Source organism: Hypanus sabinus, chromosome 7 (genome assembly GCF_030144855.1).
Source record: "Hypanus sabinus isolate sHypSab1 chromosome 7, sHypSab1.hap1, whole genome shotgun sequence".
In the NCBI taxonomy this organism is placed as follows: Eukaryota; Metazoa; Chordata; class Chondrichthyes; order Myliobatiformes; family Dasyatidae; genus Hypanus; species Hypanus sabinus.
In genome coordinates this window covers 171,308,373-171,331,681 of record NC_082712.1, presented here as the reverse complement: position 1 = coordinate 171,331,681, position 23,309 = coordinate 171,308,373, and the positions used below count along the sequence as shown (strand labels likewise).

Here is a 23,309-nt window from a genome sequence, read left to right as displayed (position 1 = left end):
TTATATCTCCACCTTGCTAACAATAGACACTGCCGCACATCCAGGATGTGTGCTTAGCCCACTGTTCTACTCTCTCTACACCCATGGCAGCGCGGCAAGGCACAGCTCAAATGCCATCTATAAATTTGATGATGATACAACAATTGTTGACAGAATCTCAAACAGTGACAAGAGGGCGTACAGGTGCAAGATATACTGGTAGTTGAGTGGTGTCACAGCATCCTCAGTAAGACCAAAGAACTGATTGTGGAGTTCAGAAGGGGTAAGACGAGAGAACACAAACCAGTCTTCATAGAGGGATCAGAAGTGGAGAGTGAGCAATTTTGAATTCCCAAGTGTCAATATCTCTGAGGACCTAACCTGAACACAATATATTCATGCAGCTATAAATAAGGCAAGACATCAGCTATAAGTAAGACAAGACAGCGAGTCCTTGTGCAAGATACCCTAAAGGTTAACTTCCAGGTTGAGTTGGTGGTGAAGAAGGTGAATGCAATGTTGGCATTCATTTCTAGAGGTATAGAATATAAGAGCAGGGATGTGATGTTGAGGCTCTATACATTACAGGGGGGCATTGGGAGCGGACCCAAGTGCAGGACACAGTCACAGAAGTAGTATGAACAGAACGGTGTATATTGATATTTACTGGGAAGGCCAGGGAGTGAGGACTAAATGTCAACATGTATGTAAACATTGGATAACAAACCAGTAAAACCTGGACTAGGACATGGACTTGGAACCTGGACTTGAACTTGCCTTGGACTCAACTTGGACTAGGGACCCGGATCCTGGACCTTGACCTGGATTCAGAACTTGGATCTTGATTCGGACTTGGAACTCGGACCACGAGCTTGGACTTGGACAATGAAGAGACAGAATACCCAACTTGGAGTAGAGGCAATGGCCGGACCTACTCAGCTGGAAGGACTTGGACAACGAGAAGACTACTCAACTCGGAGTAACGGTAAATGGCCAGACCTACTCAGCTGAAAGGACTTGGACAATGAGGAGACAAAATACCCAACTCAGAGTAGTGGCAGATAGCCAGGCCTACTTAGCAGGAAAGGACTTGGACAACAAGAAGACAAAACCACACAATGACAGTCCATACTTATCTTTGCTCGGAGTGGCAGCAAATGGCCAGCAAGTCTTCAGCCGACCACGAAAACGATAGAATATGTACCTTACTCAGAGCAGCAGCAAAAAAACCGGCAACTCAGCTGGACACAAAAATGACTGAATTCACTAAGCAGCCACAGGCACCGAGGTGACTAGAGTCCACAATTAACGGCAGTCCTGGGATGAGCATAACCACAGTGGCTACGGTGAAATTACTGGCTTCCAGTGACTGGTTTCCGGTGATGAACTTCTGGTAACAGTAACCCAGAGCCTTTATGTTGCCAGTACGAAATGAAGATCCAGTGCCTTAATCAAGGCGCCCAACGGAACACAGGGAAAAGGAAATAACTGCAATGAGGAATCCACGGACCGGACCGTGACACTATAAGGCACTCATGAGACGACATCTGGAGTATTGTGTGCAGTTTTGGGCTCCTTATGTTAGAAAGGATATACTGACATTAGAAAGGGTCCAGAGAAGACTCACAAGAATGATTCCAGGAATGAAAGGGTTATCATATAAGAAACGTCTGGCAGCTCTTGGGCTGTATTCCCTGGAGTTCAGGAGAATGAGGGGGGATCTCATAGAAACGTTTCAAATATTCAAAGGCCTGAGCAGATTAGATATGGCAAAGTTATTTCCTGTGGTAGGGAGGGTCTAGGACAAGAGGACTTCAGGATTGAAGGATGTCCATTTAGAACAGAGATGCGGAGAAATTACTTTAGTCAGAGGGTGGTAAATCTGTGGAATTTGTTGCCATGAGCAGCTGTGAAGGCTAAGTCATTGGGTGTACTTAAGGCAGAGATAGATAGGTTCTTGATTAGTCAGGGCATCAAAAGGTATGGGGAATTGGGGTGACTGGAAGAATTGGATCTTGACTGGTGAAGCAGACTCAAACGGCCAACTGGCCTGCTTCTGCTCCTATATCTTATGGTCTTATTTCATGAGGAGTTTGAGAATATTTGGTATGTTGCCAAAAACACTTGCAAATTTCTACGTGGAGAGCATTTTAACTGGCTATGAAGGAGTTTCTGCACAGGATCAATGTAAAGTGCAGAGCTGTAAAATTAGTCAGCTTCATCATGGGCACTGGCCTCCATGGTATCCAGGACATCTTCAAGGAACGGTGCCTCAGAAAGGCAGCATCCATCATTAAAGACCTCCACTATGCAGGACATGCCATTTTCTCATTGCTACCATCAGCAAGGAGGTATAGAAGCCTGAAGGCACACACTCAATGATTCAGGATAGCTTCTTCCCTCTCCCTCTCTCATCCAATTTCTGAATGGACATTAAACCCATTAACACTGCTTCCTCACCATTTAATATATGTATTATTTTCTTTTTTTTCCTCACCCCTTATGGGTGGTGTATGTCTATTTTTCCCTCAATCTCAGGTCCTCTACCAGAGGCCTGGGAACTTGAGGTTCAGCACAGTATCCTTGCTGGTCCTAGTAGTGTACTCTTCTGGATCTAGATCTCAGATGCTGGTCCCGGAATTTTTTGGAGCCAGCCCAGGTGTCACAGCTTCCACATCCTTACTATCTGCTCTTTCAAGCCCTGGTATTTCTCCAGCTTCTCATATGCTTTCTTCCTGATGTTACTGTCATTCAGGATTGCCACATCTATTACTATTGCTTTCTTCTGCTCCTTGTCTAGTATTACTATGTCTGGTTGCTTGGCCAGTACCCAATTATCAGTCTGTATTTAGAAGTCCCACAGGATCTTAGCTCTGTCATTCTCCACTACCTTCTCATCAGGTGCTTCCCATTTGGACTTGGGAGTATCCAATCTATACTCAACGCAGATGTTTCTGTGCACAATTCCTGAAACTTGGTTGTGCCATTCAGTGTATACTGACCTGTCTGCACCTTGGGTCTTGTCTAGTGTGACAGACCCTTGCTTCTATTGCTCTTGTGCTCAGTGTCTGTTCTTATGCAGCCATGAGGAGTGCCTCTGTGCTGTCCCTCAGCCCTGCCATTTCCAGCCACTGGTAGGACTTTATTATGTGAGCCACCACTGATAGCTGGCGAGGGTACATGCTGTGCTTTGGCTTGTTGTGCCATGGTCTCTGGTCCTCTGGCTCTGCTTCACCCACTTCCATTTCCATGTCCCCTGTCTGGTGTCTGAAGTATTCTCCTAGCAGGTCGTCCTTAGGGGCCATCTGCCTGACTATATTATCCATAAACTACTAAAACTCTCATGCTCTGTTTGTGACCTCCAATTAGTGCAAACGGTGCATTGCAGCGGCACTGTTTTTGGCTAAATCAACTTAAAATGCATTAACGTACAGAATGCAGGCAAAGTTCAGGGTTATATATTGGTATAAAATTGCTCACTCACCAAAAACAACAGCCCCACCTTCACCCAAAAGCCGATGTCAGCCATGATGGAAACCGCGACGCGACACCACGATGCATGCACACGGCCAGTCTCAGAAGCGCCTCACGATGCTCACAGCAGCAACACCAAGCGGAGCAAAAGGGCAGGACAGCTCTATTTCAAGTGGTCACATTCTGCTAATCACCATCAAAATGTGCAGGATTGGGACAGATCTAACTGCCACCCATCAATAAGAGATAATTAAATCTTATTGTAATGATGTACTTCGAAACACCCATCAAACCCTTGCTGCAGTCAAAGGACAGTGGTAACTCTATCCCATCCACTTAGGAGAGCGCCAACCACATCATCAAGAATAATCAGCATCTTGGAGGCTTTGGTGTTACTGTTTCATATCTTCTATTCAGCATTAGGGTAAAAAAAATATATGGTCAGCCTAATTATGCCATGTGGAAAGAGAAGGGGGACATTATGGTCAAGAGATGCCACCAAACATCGTCAAGAAGCGGCAAGAAGAAGGACAGAACAAGAATCAGATGAGTCCAGGGCCGCACGACTCCAGGATCAAAGAGTCAGGACAAAAAAGATGAGAGAAGAAGAGACAGAGGAGGAGAGGCATGCACATCTCCAAAATGACAACAACTGGTACAGGAGAAGGAGAGAGCAAGAATCAGATGAGGCCAGGGCCGCACAACTCCAGGATCAGAGAGAAAGAACAAATGGTAGAAGAGATAAAGGATGAAAGGGCTGCATGTGTCCAGAATGACAAAAACAGGCACAGAAGAAGGAGAGAGGAAGAGACAAAGGAGCAGAGAAATATACGTCTTCAGGATGACAACGAAAGGCACAAGGGTCACAGATCAACCAGAAATGTTGCCATCAAAAGTTCCTTCATTAAACGAGGAGGAGCTATATTTCCCTTGCTACGCGTCTTTCTTGTTTAATAAACTGAGTTTTTCAATTTCCAAAGCAAAGTGATAGCAATAGCATTCAGGAAAATTTAATGTTCATTCTGGTCACATCAGACTGCACTACCCTTCTCTCAAAGGGTACCCCAATAGGTCACCCCATTGGTGGGGGTGGGGGGTTTTGTGTGTGTGTGTGTGTGTGTGTGTGTGTGTGTTATAGTGACCACTGAATGTAAATTCTGAGTGTAAGCCCTGATATATTTTGTGCATTCACTCGACCATGCCTGTCCCAGCTTCTAGACAGAGCTATCCAATTAGTTTCATTCACTATTTTTTTCTTTTATCAAGTACTGTATATATCCAATTCACTTTTGAAATCTGTTTTTAAATACATTTCCACTATTCTTTCAGTGTGACCGGCTATGCAGCAAAAATCTCAACTCATTTCTGCTTCTTTACCAATTACATTATACATAATCTCACCACTATCCAGCCTTTAGGAGAGTCACTAGAAATCTGGCAGCAAGTGTTTAAAGAGTTCCTCGGACATTTTACAATCACTTAGTGGCATCAGCTTTATTTCACATATCTGGAAATCCACAAAATACACCAAAGGGTCAGCCACTCAATACTGGGATGAGAAGAAATTAATTTACACATGCAGGAATGGAATTTTGAAATTTTCTACCTAACAGGGCTGAGTATATTAAGGTAGAAACTTCAATTTTTTAGTTATTAGACAAATCAAGTTTAGTATAAGAAAGTGTCACTGAGTTAAAAGGTCGGTCATGAATGGCAGAGAAGACACAAGGGGCTGAATGGCCTCCATGCTGCTGATTCTTATGTTTTTGCATATTTTAATATTAGCCATCAAGCTGAAAAAAATAAGACATGCTAAGACAAATCATACTCTGTATCACAAGACACCAACTAGTATGTATTCTTAAAACTGAACTTAACAATAAATCAGTATAGCCTATACTGACAACAGCATGTATTTGCAATTTCATTTGGAACATTTGATCACTTCTAAAATAAACATTTTGTTCTGAATTCAGTTTTTGACTAAGACTCATAAGCAACAGACAGAATAATTCAGAAGATTCCTGTTATTTCTAGAGTGTCATGTACCTGTATTATCTGTAGTAACTTTTCCTTCCTGGTCACTGTTCTCTTGTTTTGTGATGTCTAACTCATTGGACTCTTCATCTATTTCCTTTATGTGGCTGTGAATTCCTACGTGGTTAAACTCACTGTCAGTAACCACTAACGCTTCACTCACACTAGTCTGCAGTCCTGATGTCCCCTGTACTGTGGGTTGCTCAGAATGCTGCAAGATATTCTAAAGGGGGGAAGAGGGAAGTGAACAAGTAGCTCTGCGTTAACACTGGAGTACTTTTACCAGAAATAATAATACCAATAAATAATTTAACATGATTTTTTTGTTCATTTCTGGATCTAGGCTTGTACCTCAGACCGAACACCATGAGTTTAAAAAGAAAGAATTTACATTTTCATTCCACCTTCCATAACCTCTCATAAATTTCTCATAAGAAGATTTCTTCTTCAAGCAGCACACATAAAATGCTGGAGGAACTCAGCAGGACAAGCGGTATCTATGGAAAAGAGTACAGTCGACTCTTGGATGGGTGCACTCAGCCAGCATGGATTTGTGCGTGGAAGGTCATGTTTGACAAACCTTATTGAATTTTTTGAAGAAGTTACGAAGAATGTTGACGAGGGTAAGGCAGTGGATGTAGTCTATATGGACTTCAGCAAGGCCTTTGACAAAGTTCCACATGGAAGGGTTAGTTAAGAAGGTTCAGTCGTTAGGTATTAATGCTGGAGTAATAAAATGGATCCAACAGTGCTAGATGGGAGATGCCAGAGAGTAGTGGTGGATAATTGTTTATCGGGATGGAGGCCGGTGACTAGCGGGGTGCCTCAGGGATCTGTTTTGGGCCCAATGTTGCTTGTAATATACATAAATGATCTGGATGATGGGGTGGTAAATTGGATTAGTAAGTATGCTGATGATACTAAGGTAGGAGGTGTTGTGGATAATGAGGTGGGTTTTCAAAGCTTGCAGGTAGATTTACGCCGGTTAGAAGAATGGGCTGAACGTTGGCAGATGGAGTTTAATGCTGAGAAGTGTGAGGTTCTACATTTTGGCAGGAATAATCCAAATAGAACATACAGGGTAAATGGTAGGGCATTGAGGAATGCAGTGGAACAGAGCGATCTAGGAATAACAGTGCATAATTCCCTGAAGGTGGAGTCTCATGTAGATAGGGTGGTGAAGAAGGCTTTTGGAACGCTGACCTTTATAAATCAAAGCATTGAGTACAGAAGTTGGGATGTAATGTTAAAATTGTACAAGGCATTGGTAAGGCCAAATTTGGAATATTGTGTACAGTTCTGGTCACCGAATTATAGGAAAGATATCAATAAATTAGAGAGAGTGCAGAGACGATTTACTAGGATGTTACCTGGGTTTCAGCACTTAAGTTACAGAGAAAGGTTGAACAAGTTAGGTTTCTATTCATTGGAGTGTAGAAGGTTAAGGGGGGATTTGATCGAGGTATTTAAAATTTTGAGAGGGATAGATAGAGTTGATGTGAATAGGCAGTTTCCATTGAGAGTAGGGGAGATTCAAACGAGAGGACATGATTTGAGAGTTAGGGGGCTAAAATTTAAGGGAAACACGAGGGGGTATTTCTTTACTCAGAGAGTGATAGCTGTGAATGAGCTTCCTGTAGAAGTAGTAGAGGCCAGTTCAGTTGTGTCATTTAAGGTAAAATTGGATAGGTATATGGACAGGAAAGGAGTGGAGGGTTATGGGCTGAGTGCGGGTAGGTGGGACTAGGTGAGATTAAGAGTTCGGCATGGACTAGGAGAGCCGAGATGGCCTGTTTCTGTGCTGTGATTGTTATATGGTTATATGGTTACAGTCGACATTTTGGGCCGAGACCCTCCAGCATCTGCACATTTTCTCTTGTTTGAGATTTCTTCTTCAGCCTTTTTCTTTTCCCACCTATCCCCTCCCAGCTTCACACTTCATCTGCATCTCCCCCACCAGGTCTCATCTAACACCTGGGAGCTTGTACTCCTTCCCCTCCTCCCCCCCCCCCCCCAGTCACCTTACTCTGGCTTCTGTTCCCTTCCTTTCCAGACTTGATGAAGGGTCGCAGCTAAAAATGTCCACTGTTTATTCCCTTTCGTAGATGCTGCCTGACCTGCTGAGTTCCTGCAGCACTTTGAGTGTGTCACTCTGGATTTCCAGCATCTGCTGATCCTTTTATGCTTATATCACATTACCCAAAATGCTTTAGTACTGATAAAGTATCTTGAAATGTGGTGGTCACTACTGTCATGTTGGGTATTTAATGGCAGTGAAATCCTTTAAATGGTACTGTGATAAATTGCCACATCATTGGCTTTATTGCTGCTGGTTAAGGGAAAATACTGCCCAGTACACCAGGGAGATCTCTGGCAATGTATGAAAATAATCCAGGGTAATATTGAGAGATTACTGAATTCACTTGAGTTACAGTTCTCTGGATGGGAAATGCCACTTGTCACCACCTCAGAACAAGTTCTCATGAAACATTTGGAAAGTAGGGGAACTGTGGGATTAAATGGCTTGTTGCCATTTTGTAAATTCTATGTTATACAATATGAACAATGTTCTCAAAGCAGCTGATCGTTAAGAGTCATGGGGATGTGGCAGGTGGATTTTTCCAGGTAAATGCATTCTTAAGTCTCTCTCTCGCTCTCTCTCTCTCTCTCACACACACATACACTCACCCCTCCCCTCAGCAGGTCAGGTAGTATCTACGTGTCCTAATAAAAGGTCTCTGCTCAAAACATAACTATTTCTTCCTCTCCACAGATGCTGCCTGGCCTAACGAGTTCCTCCAGCATCTACAAATTCTCTTGTGTTTTCGATTGTGAAGTGATTTTCCAGAGGCAACAATCTTAAAAAAAGAGGTTTTGTGAATGCATTAAATCAGTAATATACATCTTCAGCATGATTATGATACTGATTCCCTTTTCATTGTGATGCTACAGTTGAGATACATAAAGTCAGACCATTGCTAATCCTGTGCACCAAAAACAAGAACACAAAACTAATATTCCTACCACTGCTAACTGTTTAACCCTACTATATCACAATTCCAAGAATAATATGTATAATAATCTTTCATTTAGTGGTAGCTTTAAGTTAGAGTTAATTTACTGTTTTTCAATCCTCATAAAAACAGGCTAGTCAGTGTCAGAGAATTAGACAGCATGGAAACAGGCCCTCTGGCACTGCAAGTACCACCTGAAGCTGCCTTTGACCCAGATCCCTTGAAACCTTTCCTATCCACTGTAATTGTACTTGCCTCTGGCAATTCATTGTATATCCTCACTATCGTCTGTGTGAAAAAGCTGCACCTCAAGTCACCTCCAAATCTTTCCCCTCTTGCTTTAAATCTATAATCTCTGGTTTTAGATTTGCTTATCCTGGGGAAAAGGTTGTGACCATCTATCCTATTTATGCCCCTCGTGGTTTTATAAAGCTCTCTAAGGTGCCCCTTCAGCCTCCTGCACTTCAGAGGAAAAAGTCCCAATATATCCAGCTCTGCAGTCCCAGTAACTTCTCAGTCTGATTTGTGGAAACTTGCTGTATACAAACTGGCCATAGTTTTCTGCAATGCATTGATGGCTGAACTTTAAAATCTGCACAAAGTGTTTGGGATTTCCAGAGGTGACTGAAAGTACCTATCAATGCAATTCTTTTCCATCATTTGAATTTTCCTTCATTTCAATCTGGATCTTTCTAGTGATCTTGGTCCTCCTTAATTTCTAATCTGCATTTGTTACTATACTTTCAAATCTATTTCTCCTTCTTTGCCAGTATTCCAAACTTTAAACTGGCCATCTAAGAATAATTTTGATGCTAGGAATCCCCAATACATTACATCACTATCAATCACACAATATCAATGCCAACTGTATCAGTATATCACCAAATAGTCACATCTACTAATAACAGCCTGCATTATTCCTTCTTAACTTTCAAACAAGTCAGTAATTTAAGAACTATTTGCTCTTCTATAGCAGTGTATCTGTACAGAAATTTGAAGGCTGCAGACCAGTCAAAAATGTTCTCTTAATATTTAGTTTAGAGCTTCGAAATTTGTAAATCCATCTAGATACTATAGCTACAGTCTATGAGATATACTAAAACCTACCTCTCTTTCTGGACCCTTTAAATTAAAATTCACCTGTTGTATCTTTATTTGGTGTTCTTGTACACTCTGTGCAGGAAGTTCACAGTAGACTTCTTGACACGTTGCATGGGCCTTTTTGAATGATTCTAATTCAGATTTAATTTGTTGCTTTTCTTCATTTAATCTAGCCTCCTGCAAGCAAGAATCACAGGTCCTATAAGTCTTGTACAATAGAGAAACATCCAAGTGGGAAAAATGTGATTACTTCAACTTGCTCCTATAAAGTCAGTAGTTACCAAGAACATTGTGTCTTGATTGTTGTATGGATTATCAGAGAAGAAAATTTAACCATTTTACCACATTAAAGAGATTTATTTATCTATGCTTCCTAAGGACTCATTAACAGTATTGGTACAGACTTGAAACTTAGACACTCAGCTGTACTCTCAGTTGTTAGTGAACATTATGGGTGCGAAAAAAAGAATTTATTAAAAAGAGGCAAAGTGCTATTTGTCTGTAACTGATTTACTACTCCCTCTCAATCCCATTCTCCTGCCTTACACTCATATCAATCAAGTACCCATCAACCTCCACTTTAAATGTAACCAATGACTTGGGCTTCGCAGCCATTTGAAGCAATAAATTCCACAGATTTTTGGAGCTTAACATCCAAGGATACACACTGTAGTGAAAGGATAGGCAGAGGGGGTGAGGTGGCTCTGTTGGTAAAAAATGAAATCAAATCATTAGAAAGAGGTGACATATGATCGGAAGAGGTAGAATTCTTGTGGGTAGAGTTAAGAAACTGCAAGGATAAACAGACCCTGATGGGAGATACAGTATATATTGGCCTCCAAACAGTAGCTACGATGTGAGCTACGAATTACAACAGGAATTACAACAGCAGATAGAAAAGGCATATCAAAAGGGCAACGTTACAAAAATCATGGGGGATTTCAATATGCAGATAGATTCAGAAAATCAATTTGTGCTGATTTTGGATCCCAAGACAGAGAGTTTGTAGATTGCCAGCGAGGTGGCTTGTTTAGAACAGCTTGTGATTGAGCCGCGAGGGGAAAGCTTATTCTGGATGGAGTGTTATGTAATGAACATGATTTGATTAGGGAGCCTAAGGTAAAGGAACTCTGAGGATACAGTAATCATGATAGAACCCACCCTGCAATCTGAGAGGGAGAAGCTAAAGTCAGATGTATCCATATTACAGTGGAGTAAAATGCATTAAGAGTGGAGCTGGCCAAATTTGATTGGAAGGGGACACCAGCAGGGATGACGACAGAACAGCAATGGCTGGAGTTTCTGGGAGAAATTTGGAAGGTGCACAATAGTTACATCCCAAAGAAGAATAGCATTCTAAAGGTAGGATGATGCAACCGTGACAGGCAAGGGAAGTCAAAAACAACACACATATAAGCAAAAGCTCAGTATATAATAGAGCAAAGATTTGTGGGAAGTTAGAGGATTGGAAAGTTTTTAAAAACCAACAGAAGGCAACTAAAAAGCCATTGGGAAGGAAATCATGAACTATCAAGGTAAGCTAGCCACTAATATCAAAGAGGATACCAGAAGATTTTTCAGATGGAGTGCCTCATAGAAGCATTCAGCACCCAGCTCTTTGTTCACATAAAAGCATTACATCCATATTCTTTAATCAATTTAACCGAGAATTTTTATTTGTGAATCACATGCTCCTTTTTTGAGCAGAGCCCAAAAAGCAGGGAAAATTGTAAAGTATGAAAAACTAAAAATTCAAAAACTGAAATCTCAGCAGTTCAAAAGCATTCATCCCCCTTTGCTTAGTACTTAGGTGAACCACCTTTCACAGCTATTACGATCTTTTTGGATAAGCCTCTATTAGCTTTGTACAATGTGATGGAGCAGGACCTCAAGGGTAGTAATCTCAGGATTGCTGCCTGTGCCAGGTGACAGTGAGGATAGGCATAGAATGAGGAAGCAGATAAATCATGGCTGAAGAATTGGAGCAGCTTGTGGTTGAGCCATGAGGAGAAAGGTTATTCTGGATGAGTGTTATGTAATTAACACAATTTGATTAGGGAGCCTAAGGTATAGGAACTTCAAATTTCAGATTTTTGGATCATCGGGACCTCTGCTGGGGCAGGTGTGACCAGTACAAGAGGGACAAATTGTACTTAAATGCAAGGGGAACCAATATCCTTGCAGGCAGGTTTGCTAGAGCTGTTGAAAGAGGTTTAAGCTAATATGGCAGGGGGATGGGAACATACGACAGAGCTGAGGATGAGACAACAGGTTTACAAGTAGATGATGGGTGTAATATGAATGTAAGAAAGGACAAGCCAATGATTGGGTACAAATGCATTCAAAGAGTTAAATTAGGGGCAAAACTCAAAAGGGCAAAGAATGCAGGACTGAAGGTGCTGTTTTTAATGCACATAGTATTCAGAATAAGATGGACAAACTTGTGGTGCAATTAGAGATTGGTATGATGTTGTGGCTAAAAGGAGGTCATAGTTGGGAGCTTAATATCAAAGGATATACTTTGTATCAAAAGGACAGGCAGGTAGATATTGGTGGTGGTGTGGCTCTGTTGGTAAGAGATGGAATTACGTCTTTAGAAAGAGGTGACATAGGGTCAGAGAATGTCCAATCTTTGTGGATGGAGTTAAGAAACAGCAAGGGTTAAAGAAAAACATCATGGGAATCATATCTAGGCCTCCAAATAGTAGCCAAAGGAAGCCAGAAAGTGCATGTAATAAGGGTATATCAGAATTGTAATGAGGAACTTCAATATGCAAGGGAATTGGGAAAATCAGGTTGGTGTCGGATCACAAAAGAGAGAATTTATTGGATGCCTACAAGGTGGCTCTTTAGAGCAGCTTGTGCTTAAGCCTACTCAGGAAGAGGCCATCTTAAATTGGGTTTCATGTAATAATTCAGATTTTATAGGGAACTGAAGGTAAAGGAACCCTTAGGAGACACTGATCATAATATGATTAAATTCATACTACAATCTGAGAGGTAGGAGCACAAGTCAAATGTATCAGCAAAGGGAATTAAAGAGAGGAGCTTGCCCAGGTGGATTGGAGGTTACTGGTGTGGTTGATGGCATGGCAGAGATGGTTAAAGTTTATGGGAATAGTTCACAAGGCGCAGGATAGATACATTCCACAGAAGAAGTTGTTCTCAAATGGCAGGGATAGGCAATTGTGGCTGATGAGGAAGTTAAGGACTGCATTAAGAAAAGGGCAAATAATGTAGCAAAAGTGAGTGGGAAGTTGAATGAGTGGGAAGTTTTTAAAATCCAACAAAAGGCAACTAAAAAGTTATAAGGGAAAAGATGAAATATGAGGGCAAACTAGCCATTAATATAAAGCAGGGTGCTAAAAGTATTTTTTAGTTATATAAAGACTAAAAGGGAGGTAAGAGTTGATATGGGACCACTGGATAATGATGCTGGTGAGGTAGTAATGGGGGACAAAGAAATGGCAGATGAACTTAATAAGTACTTTGCATCAGTCTTCACTATGGAAGACACCAGGAGCGTATCTGTGTGTCAGAGGTCTGTGCGTGTCAGGGAGGAAGAGTGAGTGCCATTACAATTACAAAGGAAATAGTGCTAGGCAAACTCAAAGATCTTAAGGTGGGTAAGTCACTTGGACCAGATGCACTACATCCCAGAGTTCTGAAAGAGGCTGCTGAAGAGATAGCAGATGCAATGGTTATGATCTTTCAAGAAGCACTTGATTCTGGCATGGTTCTGGAGGACTAGAAAATTGCAAATGTCACTCCACTCTTTAAGAAGGGAGGAAATTATAGGCCAGTTAGTCTAACCTCAGTGGTCAGAAAAGTGTTGGAGTCCATTATTAAGGATAAGATTTCAGGGTACTTGGAGACTAATGATAAAACAGGTCAAAGTCAGCAAGGTTTCTGTAAAGGGAAATCTTGTCTAAGAAATCTATTAGTTCACTGAGGAAGTAACAAGCAGGGTGGACAAAAGAGAGGCAATAAATGTCATTACTTGGATTTTCAGAAGGCATTTAATAAGGTGCCACACACGAGGCTGCTTAACAAGATAAAATCCCCTGGTGTTGCAGGTAAGATACTGGCATGAATAGAGGAATGGTTGACAGGCAGGAAGCAGCGAGTGGGAATAAAGGGGGTCTTTCCTGGTTGGCTGCCAGTGACTAGTGATGTTCCTCAGGGGTCAGTATTGAGACTGCTACTTTTCACATTGTTTGTCAATGATTTAGATAATTAATTCTGGCAAAGTCTGTGGATGATACAAAAATAGGTGGAGAGGTAGGTAGTGCTGAGAAAAAGATGCAACTGCATCAGGACAAGACAAATTGGAAGAATAGGCAAAAAAGTGGCAGATGGGATACAGTGTTGGGAAATGTATGATAATGCACTTTGGTAATTATTATCTAAATGGAGAGAAAATTCAAACATCAGTGATGCAAAGGAACTTAGGAGTCCTCATGTAAGACTCTCAAAAGGTTAACTTACAGGTTGAGTCTGTGGTAAAGAAGGCAAATGCAATGTTGACATTCATTTCAAGGGGAATAGAACATAAAACAATGAGATAATGCTGAGGCTTTATAAGAAACCAGTCAGGCCGCAGTTGGGAATACTGTCAACAGCTTTGGGCCCCATATCTCAGAAAGAATGTGTTGTCATTGGAGAGAGTCCAGAGGAGATTCACAAGAATGATTCCAGGAACGAAAAGATCAACATATGATCAGCATTTGGCAGCGTTGGGCCTATATTGACTGGAATTTCGAAGAATGCAGGGAGATCTCATTGAAACCTATCGAATGTTAAAAGGATTAGATGAGGTGGATATGGAGAGGATGTTTCTTATGGTGGGGGTGTCCAGAATTAGAGGGCACAGCCTCAAAATTGAGGGGTGACCCTTTAGAACAGAGGTAAGGAAGAATTCTTTTTAGCCAGACAGTGGTGAATACCAGACAGCTGTGGAGGGCAAAAACATGGGTATATGTAAAGCAAAAATTTATATTTTACTGATTGGTCAGGGCATCAAAGGTTATGGCCAGAAGGCAGGTATATGGGGTTGAGTGGGATCCAGGATCAGCCATAAGGACATAAGAAATAGGAGCAGAAGTAGGTCATCTGGCCTGTCGAGCCTGTTCCGCCATTCAATAAGATCATGGCTGATCTGGCCATGGACTCATCTCCATCTACCTGTCTTTTCCCCGTAACCTTTAATTTCCTTACTATGCAAAAATCTATCCAACCTTGTCTTAAATATATTTACTGTGGTAGGCTCCACTGCTTCATTGGGCAGAGAATTCCACAGGTTCACCACTCTCTGGGAAAAGCAGTTCTTCCTCATCTCCATACTAAATCTACTCCCCTGAATCTTGAGGCTCTGTCTCCATAGTCCTAGTCTCAACTACCAGTGGAGACAACTTTCCTGCCCCTATCTTATCTATCCTTTTCATAATTTTATGTTTCTATAAGACCTCCTCTCATTCTTCTAAATTCCAGCGAGTACAGTCCCAGGCGACTCAATCTCTCCTCATAGTCTAACCCCCTCATCTCTGGAATCAACCTAGTGAACCTCCTCTGCACTGCCTCCAAAGCCAGTATATCCTTATTTAAGTAAGGAGACCAGAACTGCACACAGTAATCCAGGTGCAACCTCACTGGTACCCTGTACAGATGCAGCATAACCTCCGTGCTCTTAAATTCAATCCCTCTGGCAATGAAGACTAACATTCCATCTGCCTTCTTGATACCCTGCTGCACCTGCAAACCAACCTTTTGTGATACATACACAAGCACTCCCAAGACCCTTTGCACAGAAGCACGCTGCAATTTATTACCATTTAAATTATAATCTGCTCTTTAATTTTTCTTTCCAATGTTTACCAACATTGTACTCCACCTGCAAGATCCTTGCGCACTCACTTAACCCATCTATATCTCTCTGCAGACTCTCTGTATTTTCTGCACAATTTGCTTTTCCACTCAATTTAGTATCATCAGCAAACTTAGATACACTACACTCGGTCCCCTCCTCCAGATGATTAATGTATATTGTGAACAGTTGCAACCCAGCACCGACCCTGCAGCACACCACTCACCATCGATTGCCAACCAGAGTAACACCTATGTATCCCAACTCTCTGCTTTCTATTCGTTAACCAATACTCTATCCATGGCTATACATCACCCACAACTCTATGCATCCTTATCTTATAGTTAAGTCTTTTATGCGACATCTTATTCAATACATTTTGACTACATCCTTTTTTTGAACAGTAGCATGCTATTCACCATCTTCCAATCCACCAGGACCTGCCCACAGTCCAGAGAATTTTGGCAAATTATCACCAAAGCCTCTACCATAATTTCTGCCATTTCTTTCACTACCCTGGGATGCATTCCATCACAACAGGAGACTTATCTTCAGGCCCATAAGTTTGCTCAGCACTACCTCTTTAGTGATAGCTATTGTATGAATGTCCTCACCTCCCAGCACATCCATAACATCTCTCCTTGGCATGTCAGATGTGTCCTTCAACATGAAGACCGACATAAAATAGACATTCAAAGTCTCTGCCAATTCCTCATTACCGAATGTCAATTCCCACTTCTCATCCTACAAGGGCCTACATTCACTTTAGCCACCCTTTTCTGCTTTATATAATTATAAAAACTTTTACTATCCATTTTTATATTTTGTTCTAATTTATTTTCTTAATCTAGCTTCTGTTTCTTTATTGCTCGCTTAGTGGTTCTTTGTTGCTTTTAAAGTTTTCCCAATCTTCCAGTTTCCCACCACTCTTGGTGACTTTGTATGCACGAGCTTTTAGTTTGATGCCTTCTCTTATTTCCTTAGTTATCCAAGGCAGGACCACCCTACCCTTACTGTCCTTGCATTTAACTGGAATATACTTTTATTGCGCACTGTGAAAAATCTCTTTGAAAGTCTTACACTATTCCTCAACTATCCCAACATATAGCCTGTGTTCCCAGTCTACATTAGCCAAATCCTCCCTCATCCATTGTAGTCTCCATTGTATAAGTATAAGACACTGGTTTTAGATTGAACTATTGCACACTCCATTTGTATGAGAAACTCAACCATACTGTGATCACCCTTTCCAAGAGGATCCCTAACTGTAAGATCACTAGTTTTACCTGTCTCATTGCACAAGACCAGATCTAAGATAGCACGTTCCATGATGATAATGGTAGAGCAGAATCAATGGGCTGAATAGCCTAAAACTGCTTCTATGTCTTATGATCTAAGATTTGCCCTTTGCTTCTTGCAAAATTGATCTAGCTCTGCTAGGTTAGTTGGGGAATGATGATGGACAGCAACCTCAAGATTTTGCCAGAGATGTTCAATCATGTCAAAGTCAGGACTCTGTCTGTGCAACTCAAGGACATCAATTTTCTTCATTGAAGCCATTTCAGGCTTGCTCTGACAGTATGCTTTGGGTCATTGTCCTGCTGAAAGTCGAACTTCCTCCCCAATTAAGCTTTCTGGCAGAGACGAAAAGGTTTTCATCCAGGATCTCTCTGTTCTTAGCAGCATTCAATTTCCCAACAATCCTGACCAGATTCCCAGTCCCTGTTGCTGAAAAGCATCCCCATAGCATGATGCTAACTCCACCATTCTTCACAGTAGTGATGCCTGTATTAGATCTACACCACACATACGATTAGTGTTGAGGCCAAAAAGTTCCACTTTAGTCTCAAATGAGCACAAGATTTTCTTCCACATCTGTACAATATCTTCTAAATGATGCTTTGTTAAGCCTTAACGGGCAAGGATATGCTTTTTTTAAAAGCCGGGGCTTCTTCCTTGCCATTCTTCCATGAAGAGCCTTTTTGTACAAGGCCTTAGAGATCGTGAAGCCATGACCTTCATCTCTGGTTGCAGTCACTGACTTTTGCAGCTCACTCAAGAGTGACCGCTGGTGTCTCAGCAACCTGTCTTACAAGTGTAACGCCCTGGTTAAGATTTTTACTGCTATGCTGTAGGTACTTCATTTTAGAAGTTCTGTAAGAGCAGTCTGTTCTGCTTTCAGCCTCTTTGGGTTTGAGCTGAGATTAGGGGCTTTTTTGTCCAATTTTGGAATGTTGTGTCATCTGATTAGGATGGTGGAATTGGGAGAAGGTTCCAGAGAACACTGTGTGAAGAGTTTTTCTTTGTGAGGGACACTGGTGTAGGTCGAGGTCTTTCTTGGCAGGAGCTGGGAGAAGGCAGGAGGGAAGATGGCTAAGGATACTGTCCCTGTTGCACAAGGTGCTTCGTGCAGATGAATGGCTTCAAGGAGGAGGGAGCAATACTCCTGTGGGAGAGCCCATTTGTTCAAGATGGACTCTGAGCGACATTCGGAAGGTGTAGTGTGTACATCGAAAAGAACGGCTTCTGGAAGATCTGAGTTCCACCGTGCACATGTGACTGTTGAAGTATAGTGGGCCCTTTTATGTTTTTTTTCTTTCCTTTAATAACTGGTTGCTTAAGTTAACATTCTTAAATATACTTCTTTATAATTGTATGCATTGTACAATCTATTACAAGAGTCGGCAACCTTTTGCCTCTGTGGACCGGATCATGTATTAATGAGCGGACGGTGGGCCAGATAAATGCCATTAAAAAACTTGAAATATGGGAATAATCCATTTAAGTAAATCTAGTTATGTTTTGCCTCAAATTAATGAATAATGCATGCTAGAAAATCCTTGAGGTTGCCTACCCCGATCTATTATTTCTTGCCGAAAGGTGAGTGCCGGGACAGTAAATCACATAGCATTCGCACAAACCAAAGTTTGGGTGGTCAAGCCATCCCAACCTCACGGATTTAGTGGGTTCCTCGCCACGGAGTCGAGTGGCTGTTGCGAGGGGCTAACAAGCTGCATTTCCAGAGATGTCCAGTAAAATGGGCTTTCACAAGCATCATTCCTCTCCAGTGATTAAATTTAAAGTGGCAGCCTAACCTAGGGAGTGTGGTTGTGGTTTCATATTTTTTCTCCACTGAGCCTTAGGTATGTTCAGTGCCTTTGAGATGTTCTCGTAGCCTTCTCCAGATTTGTGCTTCTCTATTATCACCCCGGCATTCAGACCACTCCCTCTCTCACCACCTGTCTGGATCCTTGCACCTTGAATTTGTCAGACTGATTTTATGACATTTAGTGCTAAATGTTAGAAATTGACATTTGGTTAGACAAACTTGGGGTTGATTTCTCTGAAGCACTGAAGGCTGAGGGGAGATATGATAGAGGTTTATAAATAGAGTAGATAGTCAGCATCTTTTCCCAAGTTAAAATGTCTAATACCCGTGGACACATATTTAAGGTGACACACACAAAATGCTGAAGAAACTCACCAGGTCAATCAGCATCAGCAAAATCTCTTGTGTTTATGTATTTGAGGTGACTGATGAGGTATTTGAGATGCTGTACAGGGCAGTTTATTTTATACACAAAGTAGTGGGTGCCTGCAATGCACAGCCTTGGGGGTGAAAGCAAATATGATAGGGGTATTCAAGAGGTTTGTAGATAAGTACATGACTGTTCAAGAGATGGAAGAAAATGGACATTGTGTAGGGTGAAGGATTAGCTTAGTTGGGCATTTGAATACTAATTTAATTCATTCGCCAGCTGAAGTGCCTGCTTTATGTTCTAAATGAGAAATTTCTTCAAACATAATTTTGCAAGATAGAAGCCAGTCTTCATTCTCCACCTTAAATCCATTCCTCTTCCCTGGCAACAACCCAAAGCTGAGCCAAAGGATTTTAAATCTAGTTGTCCTACCAATTCCAAGTGGAATTTCTTATTATATATCTGATCCATTATTCATGATGGATGCTACTGTCTTGTGGCAGCACTCCTTGCAGATCTGCTCAATGATGGGGAGGGTTTTGCTTGTAATGGACTGGGCTACATCCACCATTTTTTGCAGACAGTTTGCATAGGTAGGTACAAAGCATCATAAAGGTTCAAATCTCTTGTAAAGAAGGGCAAAGAAATACTTGGGGGTAGACACGTAATTTGGTGATAGGTGTAACTGCAGATGGTGCAAAGACTTCATTTTTAATGAGGAGTGGTTGATGGTAATTTTAAACTATGAAAAAAACCATTATTGATAATCTGAGTTGGGAATCAAAGACATGAATTGATTGGTCAGAAGCTTGGATGGACCTGTTGTGAATCCTATACAGAATATAAGCTTGTAGAACAGGCAAGATGGAAAGAAACAGCAAGATTATAGGTTGGTGTATTTAGAATTGCAAAAACAGTATAAAATACATGGACAACCTAAAGCTGAAACAAGGTCAGCCTTGAAATTTACTCAGCTGTTAGAAAAGTCAAAAGAAGAAGAATTGGAAGATTTATCTAGAATGAGGAGAGCACATGGGAGCTTGTCATTCATCATGATCTTGCAGTAACATACAGTTTCAGCCAAGGGGAAAAAGTAGTACTGTAGAACTTGACTTTGTTTGAATTACATCAATTAATGCACAAGTAAACCAGATAGAAACACAAGTTAAGAAATATCCCTCAAGTGAGAGCTGTCCGTTCGGTTGGAAGAATGGGTAATCTGAAAAATGAAAAGGTGAGTTATAGGGTGTTAGGCTATAATGAATTTTAATTAGAATAAGACCACCAAAGTCGATCTTCAATAAAAACACTCTGATGGAACTTTGGAAAAGTTTTCTGATCTGTTAAGTGACCATGGGAGGACTCTATAACATTTGAAGGTGGGTCTATTAAAATGCTTTCACTGTTAGGCATTTGTAATAAATGCAGCTATGATCTAAAAAAAATTTATATATATACATTTTGTATTATTTTAATTCATGTTACCTCCTTTTTCCACTGAGCTGTAGACTTTTCATTTTCTCTCTCAAGAATCTGAACTTTATCTTCATTTTCTTTTGCCTTCTCCTGGAGCAGCTCATTATCCCTTTCCAGAACCTGCCATAAAATTAATTGCCCCAGAAAATTAATATGGCATTCTTAGTCTTACGTGATCTCTCACTACTACATAGCTCTTGTGTGTTTCTTCTAATAGATTTGTACTCTAATAAAGATTAGAGTTGATCTGCCACGTTGCCAATGAATTTCATAAATTAGCAAACCACCAAATTTAAGAAATGTACATCTGACTTGGCTCATGGAAACCTGGAGGAGTACATAGGGGGAAAAATGATGGCCTTTTCATAAAACCAATGTCAGTAATAGGTATAATAAACACATCTGCTATAACTTGCTGTTTCAGTGAGCAACTTCCAATGTGCTTGGATAAGCAATATAAAATGCTGAGCTGAGTTATTAGAGACAGACGTTGGACTAATCTAATATACCGTGAGCAAAAAATATTAAAAGTGAAATAAAAATGGTGTGTCTTTCAAGTGAAAAGTGGTAATTAATACTATAAACACTACAGTTTTTGCATGGCTTCTCCATTGATTAATTTAAGCAGTTACTTAGCAGGAAAAACTATACAGCTTCATTACAGTTTATGTTTCTACACACCAAGCATATTTCAACAATGACAATTTCAAATCATTTTAATTAGTGATGACAACTGCTTAAACACCAACCATATACATTAATCCTTAAAATATATTGTATAATTCATCCACATCTTCTTAAACAATCAATTCAGCAAATGGTTTTGTTTGAAATGCAAATCCAAATATATGACCAATTTCTAACCTCCATAGTTTCAAAATAAACTATGAAGTTATTAGATATCCAGCAACTGCAATATTCTGCTCTGTGTATTTGACTAGTATAAAGTGCTATCATGTTCAGGGTTCCGCTCCGTGCATGGCTTCTTTCCAAAGGAAATGGTTCATTATATGTACTGCAGAACTTTTTGGTTCTGCATTCAAATCCCCTCTCCAACATTTCTACTTGCTTACTTTATTTTTATTTTTATTTAGAAGGTACAGCTCTGTAACAGGAGCTTCCTGCCCAATGAACACGCACCACCCAATTACACACATGTGCCCAATTAACCTTCTAACCAATACGCTTTTGGAATGTAGGAGGAAACCGGAAAACCAAGAGGCAATTCACCCAAAGAACAAGACGGTAGTGCTTTTTCCTACATTTCTGTTTCTCTTACATTGGTACACCACTGCAAGAGATTGCACACAATTACCATTCTTAGGCTGGTTTAATTTTTATAAAGAGTTGGCCCTTGGCAACTCTTAGACTCTTATTCTTAGACAACATGTAATGCACTTGTGTTAGGACATTGCAAGTTTAACTTAGCTTGTTCCAGTCTCAGAACTCCCCTCCAGCACTGATTCACAAGCTAAATAAGAATCAGAATCAGGTTTATTATCACTGGCATTAAATTTGTTAACTTAGCAGCAGCAGTTCAATGCAATACATAATCTAGCAGACAGAGAAAAAAAAATAAAACATAATAATAAATAAACAAGTAAATCAATTACATACATTGAATAGATTATTTAAAAATGTGCAAACACTGAAATACTGTACATTAAATAAAAGTGAGTTAGTGTCCTTAGCTTCAAAGTCCATTTAGGAATTAGATGGCAGAAGGGAAGAAGCTGTTCCCGAGTCACTGAGTATGTGCCTTCAAGCTTCTGTATCTCCTACCAGATGGTAACAGTAAGAAAAGGGCATGCCCTGGGTGCTGGAGGTCTTTCATAATGGACTTTCTGAAACACCGCTCCCTAAAATATAGACTTTATTACATTTTTTTAATGAAGTTACCTAAGACTTCCTTATTGCTGCTGTATGTAACTGCTCCTTTCTGTGAAGTAATTAAACCCACTATTCTTTTACCTAATCTAACCTGTACAGCAAATTATTTACTCAAGTGATGGGAAAATTGAATGACTTTAAACCTCAGCAGTTTCCTGCGTGGGAGATCCAATATCAACACCAATGGTATTTCCTATTTCGTATCACCCCACCTAAAATGTCTTATTTTAATTGTTTACATTAAATACACAATGTTTAACCTTGTTGTAGCTCACAGAAAATTGTGGAGAAAGAAAGTATTGGTGTTGAATGACAGTTTAAGCCTTGAGAATCCAATTCATTGGAGAAATCTTGTATGCTCTAGCTTCTAATGGAGGAAGGCAACTCTCCCTACATGAGTTCACCCAAAATTCAAAATATAAATTACATTTATTATCAAAGTATGTTTATTAAATACAGCCTTGAGATTCATCTCTTCGCAGGAAGCCATAAAACAAAGAATCCTAATAGAACCCATTAAAAAAACTATCAAACACAATGTGCAGAGAAAAAAAATCAAATCATGCAAACAATATAAATAAGCAAAAAAAAGTCAGAACTGTAATTTCACAAAAGTAAATCCACAGCCATGAAGCCAGTCATCACTACAGCCAATTGAAGAGCCATTTGTGATAGGCCACAGCCTCAGTTCAGCACAGAGACAAGTAAACCTCACAGAGCAGTGAGCTGTACACTGGTCTGTATCTCTACTCTGGCCATGACACCCTGACCTGGCCTGGCACTTAAATCAGCCAAATCTCAAGTCATTTATCGCTCTCAGGCATGGACCCCACTGGCAGTGCAAGGTCATAATGAATAGAATGCAAATAGTAGGTTTATTTAATCCTGCTATTTTGACAAAAAAATAATTTCAGAACAAAACTATCATTGCTAGTCTACAGCTGCTACATCTTCTCCAATCTACCACCCTAACAATTCATAAATCCTCATTAACAG

The 23,309-nt window shown here is 40.6% G+C and overlaps 1 protein-coding gene across 1 annotated transcript in view; it reads right to left on the bottom strand.

Annotated features, from left to right (window-relative positions):
* LOC132397397 (coiled-coil domain-containing protein 73-like) overlaps positions 1-23,309 on the bottom strand; it is a 139,663-nt gene that overhangs the window by 12,331 nt on the left and 104,023 nt on the right. Inside the window, exons 14-16 of the mRNA XM_059976118.1 lie at positions 20,433-20,543; positions 9,645-9,782; positions 5,503-5,713 (exon numbers count right to left, since the gene is read on the bottom strand). Coding sequence (XP_059832101.1) covers positions 5,503-5,713; positions 9,645-9,782; positions 20,433-20,543 — 460 coding nt within the window. The remainder of the gene's footprint in view (positions 1-5,502; positions 5,714-9,644; positions 9,783-20,432; positions 20,544-23,309) is intronic.